At 38.4% G+C, this 23,683-nt stretch overlaps 1 protein-coding gene across 12 annotated transcripts in view; it reads left to right on the top strand.

The window, feature by feature from the left end:
• The window catches only part of mef2aa (myocyte enhancer factor 2aa), a 112,649-nt gene that overhangs the window by 39,015 nt on the left and 49,951 nt on the right, over positions 1-23,683 (top strand). For all 12 annotated transcript variants that reach the window (XM_055175007.2, XM_055175009.2, XM_055175011.2 and 9 more), the window contains one exon: positions 9,353-9,556. In XM_055175007.2, coding sequence (XP_055030982.1) covers positions 9,353-9,556 — 204 coding nt within the window. The remainder of the gene's footprint in view (positions 1-9,352; positions 9,557-23,683) is intronic.

Raw genomic sequence — 23,683 nt, 5'->3', positions numbered from 1 at the left:
ATGCCCAACTTCTCCGCTCATATTCGGAAGTGCTCACACACACACACACACACACACACCCACACACACAATATGAAATATAGAGGAGCTGGAGGTCCTGTCATGCATGCAGCCCAATCCCTCCAGAGCTTTTCACCAAAAGCCCCTTAAGTGCGGCCTGTAGGAGAATTGGGGGGGAGGAAGGAATGACAGCGAGAGGAGAAGCTTCAGTGAGCCTCACTGAACAGCTCAGGCTGACATGCTAATTGCAAAGCTGTGTAAAGAGGGCGACTGCCATAATAGCACAGGAGGACAGCATGATCCCGAACCACCCCTCCCTCTAGGCGCCCACCTGTCCATCGTCCACTCGGTACAATCTCAGATTTTCTCCGAGCCTATAATTATTTGTCCTGATGATGTTGTACACCTGTCTCAATTCCAGCACATATGATATTGGTAGCAAAATGCTTTTAATTACTTCCAATAAAACTTAAAATACTCATTTTATGTATGTTGGAATGGCATCACTTCATTGTGCCTCTGATTGTGCTGTGACAGCCTTTTGATTCATGAATGATGGAAAGTATTATTGTGAACACTAAAATAAAGACCCAACGGAACAGTTCTGAAGAAGCGCGCAGATGAAAACGCTCCTTGTTAAAAAAGAGAGAGATAACTTGTTGGACTTGATTACATCAGATACCTCTTGCCTTTGTTTTTGTACAGTGGATGTGTTCTCTCACAGCTACGTTTGTGCGCGAGTGTGTCTTTGTGTTCGAGTGTGTGTTTGGACCTCTGTGCCTAACGACGTCCGCTGTACACCATTAAGCAGGCTCACTAGGGGTAATTACCCAAGTCATTAAAAGTTTGATGATTTCACTGCTGGGCGGAGTGTCGCCCGCCCTTTCTTTGGCTTACTTTTACTTCCGTATGTCACATGTACAAAGCACCAGGCTTCTGTCTTCCTTTTCATCCCTCTTATTTTCGTCAGCAGGAAAAAAGTAATGCTCATTCCTTCGTTTTATCAGAGCCCTGCTCGCTCTTCCTAAAAGGTTTTGAGCCAACCCCATTATTCTTTAATGATTGAAAACATGGTTTAGAAACTAGATATTGAAGAAAGGCTTTAGTAAAAAAGATGGAGTTCACTCAATGTGGCCTTTCCGTTATTGGATGTCCTTAAATGATAGACTGTAATTGAAGCTAAAGTGGATTATTGGAAGCAAAGGGAGTTTTGTTTTTGGTTAACTGCATTAGAGTATAGCTGTAGGATTGTAAGGGGAAATAGTGTGGGTGGTTTTCTGTCTGTAATTCATGTCTGATGACAACAACAATGAAATGCTCCGAACAATGAAAACTACACCCACCTCCCTCCAGTTATTCATCATAGTGGCGGCACATCAACAACATAGAATGAAAAAATCTTAGTAATCCACATGATCTTTATATCCAAAAGAATGTGGTTATTGATTTATTTTCCTGTCAAGCCTGTTGGCCTCATTAGTCATTTAAAAACCAAACATGGATGCACACGTCAGACTAGTTGGTTACTTTAAAAGAGTAAACAGATTTGCGTCTTAGTTGTTTGGTCTTAATTGCTTTGAACTGAATATAAGCCGCCAATTATCACAGGTAAAATTCATGCAGTGAATGAGGACAAGTGATAAATGCACAGAGATCAGTCTAATTACAAGGTCACACCAGCTAAGCCCCAGCTGGCTGGCCCAGCCCTCTGGGTACTTGAAAGCTCAGAACCCAACGGTGAACTTTGGACCCAGGGCTTTCTTTGTGTCCTGTGAAGGCTGATTCAGCCGGACAGGAGTAAGGGACCGCTGCCTGTCTCCTGTGCAGGCCTGAGAGTGCTCTTTGCCGGGAAGCAGGAGCCAGGGGGCTTGGGTCACACCGCCAGCTGGTGCTATGGCAGAGACTCTCTCTGGACCACACAAATCTCCTGCCGCTTGTTATCGAGATCATTGAAGCTGACATGTTAGTTTCATGATGTGTCACTCCCCTGCACACTCAATTTGATACAGACATATCACATTCAATGTCTGATGACAGACCCACATGGCTTGTTTTTATGTTTAAGTGCAGCCTGATTCCTTGGATTGACAAGCCAGACCTTGTCTCTTTATAACGAGGTGAAAGACACACACAGAGAACGGTACAGATGTTCACAAACATTCAAAATACGTGGGTGCACTTCCTTATGGTTTCGTTCGTCTTACCGCCATCCACAACAAGGAATTCGTTGAGATTATGGTCATGTAAATGCATTACTCAACACTTTTTGCCCACAGATATTGCCCATTTCCTCTTTTGTGGTACCTTAGATTTATTTTTACTTACATCCTCATTTGCTTTGATTCAATGGTATGTGGACATTTTTACACCCGTTGCCATGTGAGTCGGCTCAGTGCTTGAGTTGTAACAAGAGACTAGAAAAGTAAGAGATAAAACACCGAATAGATGATGGCTGAGCAGAATTAGTACCCCGGCGACTTACTTGATATGCTGAAAAGTATAGTTGTGAAAAGGTCAGCATTCATATTCCTTCTGTACAATTAGATGAGAAATGCTAATATAATTACAGGATGGCTAGGATAGAATGACCTTATCAGAGACTGCCGCAAGTTGGAGGGGGAAAAGTTTGGAGCACAAAACATGACTTCACTTATTCACACAAGGACTAACTGTGGGTTCACACCAGATGCGAGTTCAACGATTTGCGTGAGTAGATTACATACAAAGTCAATGCAAAGACGCGATCAAACGGGTCCTCACGTGGGGCGATATGGGTGGTGCGTTTGCCGCAAAAACGCGCTATCTGCCTCAAACGCGTCTTCACCCAAGTTGAAAATATTCAACTCGAGCTAAAAATTCGCATGACATGATGTTAAATCCCCCGAGTAATCTAGAGCGAGTAACGTGATGCCCCACGTTTGGTGTGAACGTAGCATAAGTTACCCTTAGGGGTTGTGCACACCAAAACTTTTAAACGCCTGGAGGCAGCGAATGCCAGCTGTTTTTCAGCTGAGTGCCAGCTTTCTTCAACTAAGCGCTTTGGTAGCTCTGATAAGTTAGCTGTGAGATGGTTGGTTGCTGTGATACTTGTCCCACCCCTCCTCCACTGTGATTAGACGGCCCCATGAGAACTGACATTGACGAACTGAGCTTTTCATCCAAAATGAAAATTTTTCAACTCTCAGCACTGAGCGCGGAAAAACCGCCGGGCGCCGGTTTTCAGCGTGGAAGAAAACCGGTAGCTGCTGGCTTATTTGAAAAACGCCAAGCTTCATTGGAAACAATTGAAAACATGCGCCGGCCGCGGGCGTAAAAGCTTTTCTCGCCAATATGCATTTATGCTATTACAAGGCATTTGGAATTAATATGTCCATGACTTATATGACAATAACTGGTTTAGAAAATTACAGTAACTGGAACAAAAGCTTGAAATCAGTCAAAATTCACCTTTAGAACTTAGTTGAGTGTATTTCTCTTTGAGCTGGTGGAAAGAAAAACCCTGCAGCCTCCCACGTGACCTCAAATCTCTCTGTGGCTTTCCACTGTCTTACCACTGACCCAGGAGACTGGGGTTGTTGTTTAGGGAATCACCCAAAAGCTCTCTTCTCAGTTAGAGAAGCACTTATTTGTGGCTCTTTGATACTGTGGCTGGTATCTTATACTTAACACACACATGACGACGGCATTTGTCATCACTGCAATCACAGATGCGCATTGTGCCGCCCAAGGCAGTAAACAATGAAATAGCTCTTTTTATGATAAGTTATGAAGTTCAACCAGAGTTGAAAGCTTTTGTTTGTGTGTAGATGTGTGTGTGCTACAACATGCACGTATACTGTACCATACCTTCTTTGCACTGCATCTGGAATAAATGGTTGCTCAGGGTCAGCAAGCAGCTACTCTGAGTGCCCTGTACAGCGGTGGGGTGAAACAGTGTCACAGCACATACTGTGCAGTGCCGGCCTGTGCGTCCCACACTAAAGGTGACATTTTTTCCACTGCCTCCGAGGTCAACCCTATACCAAACCTGCTTGGACTACGTTTCTGCTGTATATGAGGAGCCTCTAAAAGCCACTTCAGTCAAAATTAATTATGCAATAATGATATAAACCGAATGTTCTCTGCATGTATCAATTACTTACGCTTCAAATCTGCTTAATCCCGGCCTCTGGTCATTCAGAAATTCTGCTTTGTTGAAATAATCCATTAAGAGTTTGGTGCACTTGGGTGGCGTGTACACCAAAGCTTTTAAAGGGACACTCTCCATCAAGGACTTTGCTGCCGTAACATGGCTGGCCCGAAAATAGTCCCCTGCTATTAAAAAGTACTAAGGGGACTATTTTCGGCTGCTGCGTTATATCATTGCACCTCCTGCAGCCATGTTACGGCAGCAAAGTCCTTGATTATTACGCCAGAATGAGAGTCTAGTTCCTAGCCATATCTGCCTAGAAAATTGCAACTTTTAATTTCCTTCGGTCTTAGTACACGATGTAACTACAGAAGAGTCAAGTTTTAAATAGGAATATATAGGAACTCTTTGGTTATTTTTGAGCGTGATGCTAATGGTCTAATCAGATTCAATGGATTGTGCTAAGGTATGCTAAAAAATGGTAGCGCCAGATCTAGAAATCGGCTGAATGGATTCCAAAATGGTAAGAATCAAATGTTTAACTCTAGGGGAGCTGGAAAATGAGCATATTTTCAAATGGAGTGTCCCTTTAACCGTGTCTGAAAACGCCAGGCGGACGCCGACTGTGGGCGCTTACAAGCGTTTTTTCAACTGTGCGCTTTGGTTGCTATGATTCTTCTGCTTTGTTTATCAGTCGATGAACGATGCACTGGTTGATTGAGTGAGAAGTGAAATTGATGAGCTAAGCATTTTACACAAAGTTTGTGAAAAAATTTTAACTCTCGGAGCTCAGTGTTGCCAAGCGCCGGTGCTCAGCATGGACAAAACCAGCCAGCTGCTGGTGTTTTTGAAAAGCGCAGTGCTTTCATTGGAAACAATTGAAAACATACGCTGGCTGCCGCCATAAACGCTTTGGTGTGTACGCTACCTTAGAGGGTTTTGCATCTGAGTTCTTTACTATATCTTACCTTCCCATTAAGTTACACAATTAAATATGTCCTTTATGGTAGGAAGGAACATTTAATGATGATATACTTGGAAAAGGCTTGTCTAGGAAATGTGCCATGCCTTGTGTTTGCTCTGTAAGAGAGGCAAGAAGTGTCTAATGACAACTGGGAGGGATCTGCTCTCTGTGGCACTGGGAATTCGCACTGCTGTCTGCCTGAGCTCAACTTACTACTCTCACTGGACTGCTCAGGTATACAGTCCTGCTCCACTGCCACACTCCATTCCCTTCTTGTTTTTCTCTAATGAAAGCTGCTACGTGTCATTGACTCCTGCCATGCCTTGTATTTAGATAAATATGTGTATCCACAAAACATATGTTCTATATAGATTTGATTAGGCTTATAATTCAACAGTGATTTGGGAAGCTGACATTAACTTTCAGGTGCTTCACTGTGAGATGCTGTAGTTAAAACAATTTTAAACCAAATTGATTTAAAATTACTTGTTAAAGTGGATTATAGGGAGAATAATACATTCATTAAAAGAGTAGATTATAGCCCTATAGGTTGTGCATGCATGAATAGAGTAACCCGAAAATGTATTGTGTTTAGCTAAAAACACATTTTAATCGTCAAGGGCGTCCGGTGACTTCTCTTCCGAGGGGCGCAAATTCATGTGTCGTGTGTTGCTCATCATTTCAAAATATGTGTTCGTTGCGTCATGTGAACTGTGTGCATCATGCATCTTGTCAAAATACGAGCCTGCTGCACACACGCCAAAAGGGTTTATGATAAAAGAGAGCTCACATTCGCAAGATACTCACAAGACACTCACTTAACAATAAACTCTGATACACATGAGATTAAGAGAGTATCTGGCAAACGCAAGCGTCTTTTTATCATAAAACCTTTAGACGCGTCTGCAGCAGGCTCGCATTTTGACATTACACTTGATGCACGTAAGTTTACATGACGCACCGAACACATATTTTGACATATAACGGGCTACATACATGTTGTGACGAGCTTCGCTTCATGCTCCCCCCAAAAGAAGTCACCTGCCACCACTGTTAATCGTTATGATCACCTGTACTGCAACACATGTGAGGTTCCCATTTTCACAGCTGGACCGTAAACTGTATGGATACTGTGCTCCTCATTGGATTATATTGCATTATGCCATTTGAAATGAGGGTTCCTGCAAGCTGTGACCAATTAAAGTTGAACAAAGCCAGCTCATCTGCTCAGCTCTGTTTAGTAGGTCAGTGAAATTGGCGGAAGTAATTGTACAGCTCTCGCTCTTTCTCTTCCTCTCACACACACAACGCTTTCCAACTTCTTTTCGCCTAAGGCACGGCTTTCGATGCCATCTCTGTAGGTTTTGGCATGTACTGTACGTCACACGTCTTGCTCATCTTGTGAGTGTTCATATGCTCATCCATGATGTTCTTCTATATTGTGGAAGTTAATCTGCTGCTAGATTCACTGTACAACATGAGAGCTAAACAAATGCACGATACATTCTTATGCTATTGAAGGCTCGTGAATGAGCTTCTTGAGGATAATGGAGCACATGCTTGGCTTTGCTTGTTGTATAGCTGAATCGGAAGCCAATTGTATACCCGAGCTTAGTGCATAATGGCCGGTCATCTTCTGAAAAGTCAGATTGTTAGGGGCGTGTACGTACGACCTGCAGAAGTATACAGCTCGGCTCGTGTTACAGCGGTGGCACTGCAGGAAGAGGCTGTCAGAGGATGCAGGCAGGAGTGATGGAACCCACTGTCTCCCTAATGGGCTGATTGCACTGGCTGTGGAGCCTCTGTTGTGCTTCTCTTACTGACCTTCTGTCTGACCTGCCATGGCATCATTGTGGCAGCTCTGCTGTGTGCCTGACTCATTATCTCACAATAACATGGCCCTGGATAGATGGAGACCACTAAAACAATTAGACTTTATCAGATCCTGATGGACAGTCCAAAGCCAGTACTCACCGCATTAGTGAGACTGAGAATTGTTTAATTATGGCTGCTATATTAAAGTAAAGGTGTACGCATTTTTAGCTTTTTATTAAAGTGTTGTTTCTGGGTTTAATATAAGATGTTCTATTGTTGCTTTTTGGCATATACAGAGCATGACAATAAGGATATCCCGATGGGCCAGGACCAGCGTGAGCGATGCTCGGGCCACTGCGACAATGCCATGGAAATTTATCATTTGAACATGTTTTTATGCCTTGCCAATTTAAAAATTCAATAAAAGAAGATGCGAAACAGATGTCAATGCACTACTTTATAATAAACGCTTTTTGAGAAGATTTGTGTGTTCGTACTTCCGAAGCGTGAGCTTGATAAGCCGCATCTCAAAATCGACATGCATTAGGTCTTAAAGAGACAGCACCCCAAATGAACCCTGCACTAGTGTTAATTAAACTTTATACTTTCGCGTTGATTGTACGGCGTAGCCAGAAACGCGGCTACACAGTAGCCTACCAAATGTAACGCGTCAATGCTAGGCAGACCGTAAGCGCTGTGATTGGCCTCCCTGAGGTCAAAAAGATCTGCGTCGCATTTTCTTGCACGCATTTCTGAATAAACAATGATGGGCCAAGTTGAGGAGCTATATTTAAAAACTCAGGTTGCAAAAAAAGTCTGTTTACTTCAATCACTGCTGATACTTCTCCAGAAACGTATACAATCCACTTCTTCTTCGGCTTTTGCCTTGATACTTTAACATGGCCGTGGACATGCCTACTAGCGATCTGCATGTGTAATTTTGGCGTTAAGGTTACGTCGTAGGACCTACGTGGAAGTATAATGGGCCCTTTAGTGTAGATTTATCAAACAACAACTGACAAAGAAAAATCCATCACTGTTTTTGACTGGTTTACTTTTACTTAGTTATTTTAATCTATTTTTAATTTATACAGTGAAAACTATGCAGTATTAATTTACATTTGATTGTGTTCAATTTAAAATTTTTGAATGTTGTGATACTTTGTGTTTGCCGGGCAAATAGCCTTTTGGGCAGAAATGGCATTAAAAATTAAATAAATAAACCATTCAATTTCTGTAACTGAAAACTACAGTACTGTTAGATCAATCTGAAATGTATTTCATTTGTATGTTTGTTTTATATTTATTTTTGCTATAGCTCATAATTTAATTATTGGTTCTCGTTTTTTTACTAAATTATTACTTGTCTTTAACAATATTTGAAATGTATGAGGTAGGCTAGAAGTTTTTGGTGTTTTAACCTTATTTATTAAGGCTACATGGGTCATAAACATTGAAAACAATAATGAGGCTGTTTTATTTTAGTGCTTTTTGGTGGGGCCAGTGACAATTTTAGCAGGTCCGGTAAAAACTGAACCAGAGAAACTCGGGGTTGAGCACTGATATTGTTGATAAATGTCCATAAAGTTTACATGAAGCAAACTCAACACACATAAATTGTAACTATGCACAATGCAATTAACTTTTTTTTGTCAAAAAACGGGAGCAGTGGGGTGTTTTACTTTGTTAACTTAAAGGGATAGTTCAGCCAAAGATGAAAATTCTGTCATCATTTTCTCATCTTCATGTTATTTTAAACCTGTATGATTTTTTTTTTTTTTTGATGAACACTAAAGAAGATGTGGTTACACTTTATTTTACGGCGTCACTGTTACAGTGTAATTATATTTAAGAACTAAGTAATAATCATCAACAACATGTACCTACTATAGGGTTGGGGTTAGGATTAGGGTTTGGTTTAGGATTAGTTGCATGTAATTATGCATAATTAACCGTTATTACTATAATAATTACATGTAACATGTGTAACAAAGACACCATAAAATAAAGTGTTACCAAAGATATTTTGATAAATGATGGTAAGCAAACAGCTAATTGTAACCATTGACTGTAACCATTTCTGGAAAAGAAATACAATAGAATTTAATGGGTACCATCAACTGTGTGCTTACCATTATTTATCAAAATATATTCTTCATAATATCCATAATATTTCTTTTCCTACAAGGGAAGTCAATGGTTACGGCAGCTATGTGCTTACCATCATCTTTTGTGTTTATCAAAATAAAATAAAAACTCAGATTTAGAACAACATGAGGATGACTAAATGATGACAAAATTTCATTTATTTGGTGAATTATCCATTTAAGTAATTTCTTGACAATGCAGTTGCAATACTTTCTGTCTTAATGAAAATTAATGTTCTAGTTTGTTTGTTACCATTTTACCAAATATCTCTTCTTGTTTCCTCTAATTTGTTGCAGGTTACCTTCACAAAGCGAAAGTTTGGCTTGATGAAGAAAGCTTACGAGCTGAGTGTATTGTGCGATTGTGAGATTGCCCTGATCATATTCAACAGCTCGAACAAACTCTTTCAGTATGCCAGCACCGACATGGACAAAGTCCTGCTTAAATACACAGAGTACAACGAGCCCCACGAGAGCAGAACCAACTCCGACATTGTAGAGGTGAGCAACCAGTTATTTCTCATTGGAAACAATAATTTTACACGTCATTAATGATGCGTATTTAATTGGACAATTTGAAAAGTGACCTCTACATGGGTACCCTGTGAATCCAAATGTAGCTATCAAGGTCCAAATATTACTTTTTTAATGTCTAGTTTCAGCAGTCAGTCAGTTGATTAGTTTTTGTAGGCCTGATATGATCGTCACAAAAGTTCAACATGTGTGTTTCATAGTTCCATGTGGAAAACAATGTCTGGACAACATGTAACAGTTTCCTACTTATCCGAGTGTAGATAGGGCTCAGGACGTCTGCTGCCGCTGATAAGTCCAGCCACACTTAAATACCGCAACTGAAAAGGGCAGCAGATCATGTAACGGGCATTAACTGAATTCAGCACATGGCACAGTTAAGCCATTTCTTTGTTCACCATTCATGTATGTCACAAATAATGTGTGTGTAAATTGTCCCATTTATAAAATTCACATAAAATTGTTTGCTCATCAAAAAGCTTTCCCAGCTGGCCATATGGGTGCTGTGCAAACCAAAATCATAGTACCATAGTGCTCAGCACGCAGGAAGCAGGATTTGTCAGGCACGTACTGTCCTCATTTGTCAAAGAAAAATTCCTGTTTTATAGGCCAAGGCCATCAGTGAGCACAGAACAAGAATGGATTCAATTCTTTTCAGTGACGTTGTTTATATTTTTATGCATTTACAAAGCGTCGTCCTGCAACTGGTGGGCTTACTTGCTAGCAAACATGATAGTGTGGAAAATCTGGAAATAGTAATATTTAAAGGATTAGTCAATTTTCTTAAAAAAATCCAGATAATTTACTCGCCACCATGTTATCCAAAATGTTGATGTCTTTCTTTGTTCAGTCGAGAAGAAATTATGTTTTTTTTTTTAGGAAAACATTCCAGGACTTTTTTTAACTTTTAAATGGACTTTAATGGACCCCAACACGTAACAGTTTAAAATTGCAGTTTCAACAGAGTTTCAAAGGGCTCTAAACGATCCCAAACGAGGCATAAGGGTCTTATCTAGCGAAACGATTGTTATTTTTGACAAGAAAAATAAAAAATATGCACTTTTAAACTACAACTTCATGTCTATCTTCGGTCCTGTGACGCACCAGCGCAACATCACGTAATTGCGTAATGCCGTGGAAAGGTCACGTGTTACTTATATGAAACGTACATTTGCGGACCATTTTAAACAAAAAACTGACACAAATACATTAATTAGTATCATTCGACATACAACAACGTCGGAACGGTCCTCTTTATTCACACTTGTAAACACTGGGGCGTAGTTTCGCATACGTCATTCGTGACCCTTTTGGTGTGATGACGTATTACGTGAGGTTGCGCTGGCGCTTCACAGGACTGGAGATAGATGAGAAGTTGTAGTTTAAAAGTGCGCATTTTTTATTTTTCTTGTCAAAAATGACAATCGCTTCGCTAGATAAGACCCTTATGCCTCGTTTGGGATCATTCTTTGAAACTCCGTTGAAACTGTCATTTTAAAGTGTTGGGGTCCATTAAAGTCCATTAAAATGAGAAAAATACATAATTTCTTCTCGACTGAACAAAGAAAGACATCAACATTTTGGATGACATGGTGGTAAGTAAATTATCTGGATTTTTTTTAAGAAAGTTGACTAATCCTGTAATTGTTTTGCAAGGCTGTAATCTAAGAAAAATATAAATCAGGTTATGCGTGCATACTTTTTAATGTTTTTAACAGTTGTCAGTATATAGTACATCACCTATCCATAAAGTGTTCTCATTCTCGTGCACTCTACATAAATTATCATGTGTTGTAGATCGCGTTTTGACAAATTACAGAAGCACTAAAACCCAAAGAAGTTGTGCCTCTTCCTATTCCTATCGTAGTCTTAAAAAATCCTCTAAAATTGCATAATGGTGTCAGCTCTGGCAAGATATCTTTAATTCATGCCGATGACACTGCTGGTGAATTACCTGCATGGTAGAGCTGCAGAAAAATGCACAGCCATCCACATGGCCTCAGCTTTCCATCAGTGGCCCATCTGCTCTTTTTCCTGCACAGAGTGGGACCTCACCTGCATTAAAAATGAATGGACACACTCTCCCCTTATGTAACAGCCACCCCGTGTCAGCTTTACCTCTTTACAACAGCTTTTAAAAGGGATGCTGTCCTCTCTTTCAGTGGCTTTATATCTTTCCCTCTGTGATTTAAAGAACAGCAAAATCACTGTGCCGTGTTGCAAAACATTTTCATGCTATACTAAAGAGCCTCTTTGCTGTTGTGGATTACCATTCAACTGATCTCTAAAGTAAAAACTGTTAGCTCTATCCTTTAAGTGTTTGTAGGACACTTACAAGTACATGAAGAGACTTGTATGTACACACAATCGCCATGTTGTCAGGCATCAGCAGTTTTTCTCCTGCCGCTTGCTGATGTGGAACACAAGCTGGTGGCAATCTGAGCCTGAGCCAGTGCGTGAAGAGCCCCAACAAAGCAGCCTTGTCCCTGCTTAGTGGGCCAGCATCCACTCATGGTTCCAGTGATCGCCCATAGCCAGCACCTTTTAGTGCCCATGATTCTAAAGTAAAGAAGCAGAGCAGAAATAAGCTATTCAGGCCTTTATTTTGCGTTGTCATATAGTGCTGAAGAAACCAAATGCCCTGTACTTCCATCAGATTCCTTTGATTCTGTCTGAAGGCGGTATGATGGTATGTCTCCATCAAGACGCATGTAAAGATCTGCGTAGGAGTTGTACAGTACTCCAATATATCCAAAGGATATCAGCATTCAGCATTATTGATTTTATCTGTAAAAACCCTGGCCTCTCATATTTTACAGTGTGCCACTCGGAAAGAAGATACCACATATTATTTTTCAAACAGCATGTACAATAGAAAGTAACCTAAAGTCCCTTTAAGACAAGTCAATTCACTTTGTGGCCATATTTGCAATGCAACCCGTCAGCTATCTGCTATGTATCTAGGCATTAAGCATGCACATAGATATCCTATCTAAATGAAGAAGATACGCAAGCTTATATTTCAGAAATATGTTTTAAAGGTCAAATCAAGTATATTTTTTTAAATGTTTAAATTTTCCCTGTTGTCATTTTTTTACTGATAAATTCTAGACACTTATATCAGATGTAACCTGCCTGACTGTCTGTACAGTTATGTGGAAACTGTTTGCTTATGGATCCAGTGTTAGTGAATCCATATTTTGTTTGTTAGCTGTGCACTTACCTTGTCCTTAAAGAGTGTTAAGTTAATGAATAACCATCCCAGTTTTGCAACCTCTCTCTGTCTCTCTTCTTTTTATTTCTTCTGGTGAAATGTGCTACACATGGCGACACTTAACACAAATTAAATACCACACAAACAATGGTACATCTTTCTTATTTGTCCTTACAACACCCTTTTCTTTTTATTGGGTTGCCATTTCATGAGAGAAGGCACATTCCTGCTCACCACTACCATCTGCAGATAAATGCCTGGCCTTGCCATGTCAGGGGAACAGATGTATTGCTTTCCACAGATGGATGTTTGACTGGGGCACAGTGTGACAACTAAGCTCAGGGCTATGGACATTGTCCGGCCCGCAGTTGGTATCAGCGTACTACACTGAGATCACTCCACCTGAGCGAAGGGAGAAGTGTGCATGTGTGTTGTAGATGTGTGTGTTCACCTGCCGGCACGGTGGTTCAACTTCAATAACCCTCCAGGCGACAGGTGAAGCGTTGCATGAAATCTCCCTTTGTGGATCCTGTCCACTTCTCCGTCTGATTAAAAGTGGCCGGGATCCCATCTGTGTCTCCCTTTTCAAAGGATGCGGGTCTAAAGCAAGCCCTTTTATTTACTGAGTAGCAGTACAGTATTGATGGAGCGTTTCCTCAGAGGTTATAGCATGTCCATTCAGCAGCTCGCAAGGGTCTTTAAGGACCACCGGTGTTCGATAGTATCAGGTCTCCATCAGCACACTTTGTCCTTGTTCTCACCTTTATCACATCTTTGAGAATGTGAAAGGATTTGGTGATGAAAGACATGTTCATGTTTGATAGACCTCGGTCCGGAGATTGTGTTTAATAGCCCTGCCCCACAGATTTCGCTTTTTTATTAGACTGTGAATGTTCTCTGACCTTTTATGAAAGCACATGTGAGGATATGGATTATTTTTTAAGGCATTTACACGGTTCATGTTTATAGTAGAAAATTGGTTAAAGAAAAGTTTCAGGACCCAAACAAGAAGCTGTATTGATATGATCTGTGGTATGTTGTTGATTACCACAGACAATACTCCTCAGTTAATAACGAAACAAAGATTGTGTTTACAGTAACACAAATGCGGTAATGCAAATAAACTTTAGTGTTTAAAGGGCTAGGCATTCGGCAAACTTAAAAGTAGAACAATGCAGCTAATTTCTTGTTAAAATGCTGTATAATAATATAACTTTACATGTTCATACAACAGAAGTTAAAAAATTAGATAGAATTTAAGGAGCATAGATGCAAAAGCCACAAGATGCCACCCCCGTCAAAAATTAGATAATGATATTGATCTAAAGTTCTCGCCATGTATTATACGTTTATAAAATACCTTCGCTTCAAATCTGCTTAATCCCGGATTCCCGGCCTCTGGCCATTCAGAAATTCCATTTTGTTGGCAGAATCTGCTAAACGGCAAGTTTATTTTTCAGCAAAGTCCTCTAAGTGCATTAGATGAACAATGGCGTGCAAAACAACCATGAATCACATTTAACCTTTCTTAGAACTTAGGCTTGAATACAACCTGAATTTTGCTGTCACATGGATCACAACTTCCCTGCATTTGTGATTCAGTTTCTTAATTTTTACATTTTGAATTCTGACTTTCATAATTTCCAATCTTTCTAGTTGCGTCTTTAGGGATTTCGCAACTGTTTACGATGTCTTTTCCAAAGAAGTGGAATTTTTTAGAAGTTTTTGCCAAAAAACTTGCATGCACTTGTACCTTGTTCACACTGTCAGTCCAAATCCGATTTTGGTGCATATCTGATTTGACAAACTCACACACATTGTGTATCACAACTGTTCAGATCCGATCTATGCGTCCTGTAGCTTTCTGCCGTTTTCCGGATTTTCTATGGCAATGAGATCGCGCTGGCATGGCAATTTGCTTCGACGTCTGACGTCTTTACGTTTTACGTAACTGAAAAGCTACACAAATGCAATCATAGCAGTCAGACTGAAATGGATTTCCGGAAATGTGATTTGAAAAGGATGTACACCTCTGGATGTACACTAGCTTATAACGGATTAGAAAAAAAAGGATTTCATGTGTTTTTTGGCCATTCACACATTCGAAATGTGATTGGATTCCAATCGGATATGCACCGAAATCGGATTTGGACTGACAGTGTGAACTAGAGGTCTTCTTGAGTCCAAAGAAATGTACCCGAACCCGACCCGAATCAATTTATACCTACACCCGACGTGCTTAAATTTTTTTTTTAAAAAGACCCGACTCAAATTTTTTAATTACCAATCAAATGACTTAAGTGACATTTGTAAAACTAAGTTATATGAGTTATATGAAATTCCTAAACATAAGAGCATGAAATAAATGTTAATTTGCAATTATACCTGTCTGAAGCACTTAGAGGGTTTTGCATTTAAACTCCCCATTTCACAATATTGGTAACCAGTTGTATCACACTTGTCTCATGTAATGAAAATTACATACAATGAAGTATACATGGTTATACTTTCCAGTGCAATGCATTAACATATTGACCATCTTTATAGACTTCCAATGTAAGTGCATACTGTACGCACATTTTTAAGTCAAAGAGTTAAAATTATTTTTTTATGTAGTTATAGAGCTTGTAATTACTTGAAACGTTCCTTTAATTCTTTTTAATTAAACTTGTTATGACAATTTTGCTTACTGTACATACATTTCCATTTTAATAAAACTTTTAATAAAAAGTTAGGCAAACAAAAACAAAATGTTTCTATGGTTATCCTGTCTAACAGAAGTTCTTTTAGTTGTATTTTAAATTGAATTCTATTTGTGATCCAAATGAAAAAGCTGCTGGAGGTAATTAAAATAATGAAATCATCCATTCTCTTGTTTCTTTCCAACTGGATGTAATGAAATCTTCCAAAGTAGCCCTTCTCTGGTATTCTGAATACAAGCTTCTCACTGTACACATTGGATTCTTGAAACAAGATATCAACTTCAGAGCAGATACTGGATGTGGTGTCAATTCGTCCCTGTTTCACCCCGCCTCTCTTTAATGCTCTCAACAGTAATACTCATATCAGTATCTTCTCATTTTGTCTAAATGGTCATGCTTTGAACACACTAGCAGACTTAACAGCTATTCTTTTGTTTACAGACTTACATTCACACGCCAAATGCTTGCTTTGATTAGATTTACATGTATGACTTTTTCCTCGCTCACCATGTTGTAAATAACCGAACTAGTGTTGGTGAGAATGGATGGCTGACCTTTTGTAATACACTGGTTGTTGTCTGTGGTGTCGTTTACTTGTACCTGGCTCAAATAGTAAGCAAATCAGGGAATGATTCAGGCAAATGTTGTGTCTGCCTTTAGGCCTCTATAAGAGGCTTGCATTGTTGAGTGTGGTTTTAAAAAGCAAATGTTTTTTTTCTTTCCTGAACAAATATTCAAAGGCAGACCAGTGCTATGGAGCACTGACACATCAACAGTAGCCCGCATTCCAATAAGATATGGTCAGAAAGTGGCAGGAATGTATTTTTGATTTTTTTAATTGTTCGATGTTATTGTTGTTTGTGGTTTTATTATTATCGTGACCTGAAATTATTATACAGCAAGTTGAATGTACTGTATGTTGCTTTAAATAAAATAAATATAGGGCTCTATCATACACCCGGCGCAATGCGGCGCAATGCAGCGCAATGCGCGACGCAAGTGTCTTTTGCTAGTTTTAACCCTGCGCAAACTTTGTCACGTTTAGCGGCACGTTGTTTAAATAGCAAATGCATTTGCGCCCCCTTTTGCGCCTGATCTAAAAATGAGGTGTGTTCAGGCGCATTGTTGGCGCGTTGCTATTTTGAGGCAACTATTATGGCGCAATATGTTTTTTGTTATTTAAAGAGCGCAGTAGTAATATGCGCCTATAAACGGGACGACAACGCTGGTTTGCTTATCACATACGTGAATGGGCAGCAGCACAAAAATGCTTTTAAATATGAAAGATTAAAGGATTGAATGTAAAATATTATTATTGAGTCTCTTGGACATAAATGAGGGCTTATTATGAGACGTTAGAAGGCGCAAAGAGCTGCTTCACCTATAGCCTGGTAAGTAAATAAATGCTTTGCTTTAAACAAATGCATCTATTTTTAAATGTTTTAAATGCTACCTTACGGATTTATTGTACATGATGACACTGTACCTGTGGATATAGTGAGATAAGAAACATTTTAAGTAATGCTTTGTAAAAAATCCCATGGCGCACGTTTGTAAATTCTTTATCTCTTGTTTGTAATTTTAGAGTTTAGAGTTCCTTTTCTTGCATATTTGCAAATTATTTTATGAGATTACAATGATTATGTAGGATATCAATACATTTACAGCAATTAAAAGCCTGCTATTTGTACTTCTATGACTGAAAGGGAACATCTTTTAAAGGTTTTAAATGGTTAAAAATAAAAATTTCAATAAAAATGAAAACAACACAATTTTTTAACATTATTCTTAAACTGTGGGTCTTCTTACTCCGCTTAGTTTTTCAGTTTACAAAGTCCGTCATCTAAATAGGGATAAGGCATAGCGCCAGCGCAACTGGCTTTTGAAGGGGATAAGAGATAAGACTCTCATTGGTTTATTGCACGTTACGCCTAAAACACACCCATTACTCATTAGAAAAATATGAACAACCCTTTTCGACCGTGCGCTCGGCGCACAAACCATTTTTCCCGTCGTTAAATTAGCAAAAGTGGCATCGGACACGCCGATTTAGACCATGGGCCGTGTGGTTTAGACAATGCGCTTAGATCGTTAAAATAGTGCCCATAATGTTGTTTTTGGGCAACAACATTTGTTAAGAGGGAATTTGCCTGTATTGTTGTTTAAAGCCAGGGCTTAGTAAAGGGTTAACTGACTCGTAAGCACAGTTTATGAAAATCATCCTCAAAAAGAAACTTGTTGCTGGTCTTTAGAGAATTACTGCCTGGCAGAGAAATAATCAAAAGTTTGCAGGATATGTAAATCTTGACCATTCCCAAATGTCATCTTTTCTTCCGTGCCTTTTCCATGAGATTCCACTTTTATTCCATCTGAATAACAGCATTGTTTTACCATAAGCACGGGACAAAAAGCAGTCACTCTTCCTTTTATCTGAACCTTTAAAGCTGCACAGTGCAATCGGCAGATGAGCGCCTCTAAACAACCGTGCAACTGTGTTAGCTATGCTCTCCATATTCATGATCATACAGAAACACTTTTGCTTGCGACAAGCTTACTTCAAGCAGTCTCTATTGGCTCTAGAAGTGAAAGTAGTAGGGACCGCTGTCTGGGGAGGAGAGGAAGGAAATGAGGCTATACTGTGGGACTGGGGGAGGGAGATATTTTTGATAAGGGACTCTTATTCATCACTCTGGCGGAGGAAGGAGGGTGGCAGGGAAACGGGTGATGTCATCTGGACTGGGGATTTTTGGGACATTTACCCACATTACACATAACTCTGTGTTATGTCTGTAATGTAGCCAAAGCTGTTAAGTCACTTAAGCCAGAGGACCGTGTACCAATGGTTTTAACGCCTCCGTTAAAAAAGTTTTGGCTAAATATGTACGTTTTTATAGAAGATAATTGCATTTATTTATAATGCTGTGGTGCTTAATTTTACTGTTTTGTTGTGAGCTTTGCATTGAATTGTTTGTGCTGTCAATCAAAGCTCACTCGGTGATTAAGACCCGACTCTGTCTTAATGAATGCAAATTGGCACATCTGCTTCTGTGAGCTAGCTGGCCAGACTGTTCAATTAGCATGATTGATCAATTATCCTCCTCCTGGTGATGTGAGGAAAGTGAAAGATAGGAAGAAAAGCAACAGTGTGAGAAGAAAGATGGTGGGAAATGCTTCCAACCAAATCCCCCATGTCTTCCTATTAAAATATGTTCTTTAGATTTGATTAGTCTAAATTGATAGTGATGGAATGATTTAAGCCATTACACTTAAACCACACATTTATAAAATTGACTTTGACAAGAAAAATTGAAATTTTGTAGGAAAACTACAATGCAATTATTTAAACCCAATGGGTGTTTTAAAAAAGTCCCATCATTCATTACATTCAGGGCACGGAAGTTGATGTGTAATTTTGTTGTATTGAACTTGCCCATTTTAAAAGAAATTGGCTTATTTGTCTCATTTAAAAAAATTATTGTGTGCCTCGTGTGTATAAATAGAATGGAACAAACAAAATAAATTATCAGTGTATGTTTATAAAAACACCACAACGCTGTAAGCCATGATTACATTAAAAAACAGCACGAATTCAAGTGTCTTGCTTTCAGCAAAACATCATTTTTTGCAGATTATTGTCACCTTTCTGTATGATAAAAGTCTTTTATACGTTTATTTAGTTTGCATCATGGTGACAACTCAGGGGTCTCATAGTATGTGTAGTTAATACCATGAAAATGACAAATTTATCCCTCTCCGAGCAGGCTTAGCTGGCGGTCTAATGGGAGTATTATTTATATGGCCCTGTTGATTAAGACTTAGCTGCTAAGCTTATTTTCCAAACCTTGTCTCAGAGGGACTTGTCTGGGCTGTTTCAGCAACAGATCAGGGCTGGAGTGCCAGTATCTTTACTAGTGACATACCCAGATAATGTGGCTCTGGCACCATACAGTATTCAGCTCTGTGCGTCCTTACTATCACATTAAACTTGTCATGGTGTGGGAAAGCTGACTTGTTTGTTAATCTTAAATTGATTAAAAAGCCATAGGGATGAGATCTTGTAAACGGGTCATTCTACAGAAAAGGTGGAATTCGGGTGATGGAAATCTGCTTAAATTAACTTCTTTCAAAATACCCAAAACTTCTATAATATAGCATTAATTCACTTGTCAAATCTATGAATCCGCAAAACGGGGAGCTTAATGTTGAACTTTTTAATACATTTTAATAAAGAATCCATGACGTTGTATCTTCAATACCTGACAAAATGAGAATATAATAATAGATCATGAATATGATAAAACTTATAAACTTAAACATTTTCCATCTTGTTTTGTTTTTATGCTTTTATGTTGGTCAGTTAAAGGAATAGTGCTTAGGAAGTACTCATTAGAGGTAACACCAGTGACGGTAACACCAATGACAATTTACAGAAAAAAACGAACATTTTAACAAAATGGCTGCCATTAGCCATGTGCTATTTCATCAGAGATGTAACAATCAGATACTTAATCAGTATAATGTATTTTTATGTAAAAATCTTAACACTACCAGCTATAAAAAAGAGTAACACTGATGACATCCAAAAAATCTTATCTCACAAATTCTTAGATATATCATGATATTTTAGACAAATAAGGTAAGACAACTCACAAACCTTTTGCCTTCCTCCACTGCACTTCTTTCACTGACCTCTTGCCCCAAGAAAAACTTCAAAGAGCTGATGCATTGTTTCAAAATAAAGGTGCTTTGGGTAGGGTAACACCAATGACATAAATTTGGGGGACAAATATTTATTTGATATTATTTATATTAATAGTGTATTTTTACCATTTTAGTGTTGTAGTAAATTCATAGGGTTAAAGGTAAATGTAAATTAGATTTGCTTTATAAAAAGCATGGTTTTAAATAATAAGTACACAGTTCAACTTCCATGTGTGATCAAAGGGACAGGGCAATTTTCAGGACCAGACATTTAAAAAAAGTAAAAAAAAAATTAAATAAATAAACTCTCTCATCATTTTAAGGACAGCCTATATTTATTAAATATATATCATTATGGGATTATTGGGTCAAATTACGCAAGGGACAAGCATTTCCACCTTTTTTGTAAAATGACCCAGACAACAGATCTCTTCTTGACCTTGTCTATATTTTTAATTTAGTTTTATTGTTTCAATACTGTCATGTTAATGAGGTCACTCATATAATTCATGGTATAGCATGAAAGCAGGGGCATGTGAGTCCTTCCTTGAGGTTTTGGCGGGCTAAAGGATCATTCACTCGTGCACCGACGCCACACGCCTCGCGCTCTGGCACAGCCATAGACCCCTGCAGTTCAGGACTATTAACCTAGTCTGTAAGGATTTATCTAAAAGGGGTCAGGGTTTTAATTTACGTTTAATATGCACAAAAGAGTACACGAAAGAAAAGATGGTATTTTAATTGGCAAGCACTTAACTTAGTGGCTTGACTTCGGGCTGGCCAGGAGCTATATTGACTGTGTGATCTGCTAAAGCCGCGTTTGACATTTAAAAAGGCTGCAGGGGGATACATGGTCAGTTAAACTGCTCAGCTCATCCTGGGCGTAGCATCCAACTCCAAAAATTACTTGTTAAATACCATTGTAATCTTATGTTAAGGTTCTTCTTTATGAAAACGTTAGTAATTATTTTTACAAGTTATAATTTTGATATCTTTATAGTGCCTATTTAGCAGCTGTCAGTTCTGTTAATATATAATTTTCTCACTGTTTTGATAAACTAGTTATTAAATCTGGTCTAATTTCCCTCATGATCTGTAACATATCACTTCATTTCAGCGATCTCTGTTTCTTTCTATTCTCAATTCCCAATGCTCGCTCTTTAATGTCTCATCTACTGCCACTCTCTTCCTTTCCCTCCTCCTTTTTCGTTATGCCGTTCGCTCTCGCATTAAACTGCCTTCATATTAAAGCACTTATTAATTCAAGCCAAATGTCAGCAGTATTGACATAAAGTGATGCCGTCTTCTTAAGGTTATTCTAATATATGTGGTGCATTCCTCCAATATCATTCTTAATAATGCGCTCGCTGGAGCCCTACGTTATAATTGTTGTGTACACTCTGAATAACATATTTTATTAGTCTGTGGTTTGTTTGATTTTCCTTTCATGTTCAAACAGCAGCTTCACTTTTTTTTGAGGTGTGAACAACAAGTTTGTGGCACACATATCATTTTGAATTTTGGTTAAAAGCTCTATCTTGGTCTCATATGACCGCAGAATCATTACCCACATTGCAACTGGGTCACCATTATGCTTTTTGGCAGACACAAGTTGCACTCCTTTTTGAGTAATGGCCAGAGTCTTGATATGGGTGACCATTATACTGTTTTTTTCTACTGAACTGAGCAGAATTTTTAGGGATGCTGCCTGTGCAGTTTCTAGGTGGTTTAATGTAGTTTCCTCTTGCTGATAATTGAATGCTTTTGGTTTGTACACTTCTCGGTCTCTTTAGTCATTTTTTTCACAGCTGTCCTTTAGATCACAACCTGAATAATGATGTTTCACTGTGTTTTTATCTTAATAATTTGGCAGTTATTTTATATTAAGTATTTCAAGCTTTGCAACACAGAGATTGTATCATTTTTAGATTTAAGAATTTCAGCAGATAAAAATCCTCACAAATATTTAATTGTTTATACAATTTTAATGAAAATGAGTATAAGGTGTAAAGAATTTAACAAGGTGCTGTCTTTTAATGTGTATCTATTAAATCACTTTGATATAGATTATTGAATTAAATTTACTATTCACAACAGAGCGTGCATATATGTTAAAATGTAATTTGTCTTTTATGCTTTGGAGTAGCACTACCTTCATGACAAATTCTGTGTTACTTGCAGCTGTTTGCCGGTAACTTACAGTAGATTTAAATGTATGTTATTTACTGGCAACATTTTGTTAAATGAACATGAAACATTTACAAGTCTTTGTCTTTACAGAGTAAAACTAAAATAACAGCATCAAGCAAAGCATTCTGGGAAACAAAATCTGAAGCAAAAACAGAAAAAGGTTGATGATGATATCTGGTTCCCAGAATGCTTTGCATGAGGCTGTTATTGTATAGTTTTATTCTATAAAGATAAAGTTAATATTTAATATTTATTTAACTTATAAACGTATAAATTTAAATCTACGCTAAGTTATCAGCAACCAGCTGCAAGTAACACTGTAATTTCTACGGATTTTTTTTACAGTGAAGAATTCCCACTGCATTTGACCTTGACCTTAATTAACATTAGAAATATTAAAATTTTAATTTATCTTTAATGACCCAAACAATAGCAACAGTGAACTGCAACTAATCCTTGCTGGAGTAACCTGTTTAGCAGTCTGCACACTAAAAACAAATATTCGTCTGAGTAAGCGCTACGGGGAGATTTTGGCGGAAAGTGTTGTCATTTCTGCTAAATATAATTAGAGGAATTATATCACTAATGTTTGACGCAAGGTTAGAGGGTTTTAAGGATGTAGTATTAATAAATATTGCAGAGTGCACACCCATGGTTTATTTTTATTATACATGTTTAGGATAAATGTGAGAATTTTTTTTTATTATCGGTTAGCAGAATCCAACAAAAATAGGACTTTGCTGCATATATTTAAATGTTAATTACTGTTTTCATTTCTGCATACATTTTTCGTACGGCATTGTGCAAGTTTGTTTAACTACGACTATGACAGATTATATACATTATACATGAAAAATAACTTTTTCTCTTTAGTAACCTGTTGAAACAGTGACGTTTTGTAAATGAATAAATGAATGACTTGGCTCTTTGGTTCTAGGGTGAAGTACACATTTTAAGTTAGAAAGCGCTGTCTTAATAAACCACGCAAAGTGCTGCAGCACTAATGGTGTAGAATCAAGCCTCCTGCAGCTTTTCAAAGTGCCCTTTTTTATAGGACAAGGACTCCCTTTCCTCTGGGCTTTCAGTCTAGAACAAGAGCACAGTCCCTCTTTGGTACATGCCATTTTCTCTCGTTTCTCTCCTTCATTCTGAAACAAAGAACTACATTTGTTTCATTCTTTCGGTAGCCACTTTATAAGACCTTGTGTCTCTGACAGCTCTCTAGATGAAGGTCTAAATTCATGGTAATTGTTGCTCTTTTCTCTCTCACATGTTAAGTGTGACCAGGTT

This window comes from Misgurnus anguillicaudatus, chromosome 15 (assembly GCF_027580225.2).
Source record: "Misgurnus anguillicaudatus chromosome 15, ASM2758022v2, whole genome shotgun sequence".
In the NCBI taxonomy this organism is placed as follows: domain Eukaryota; kingdom Metazoa; phylum Chordata; class Actinopteri; order Cypriniformes; family Cobitidae; genus Misgurnus; species Misgurnus anguillicaudatus.
The sequence above is the reverse complement of the archived record's forward strand: the minus strand, read 5'-3'. Positions and strand labels throughout refer to the sequence as shown.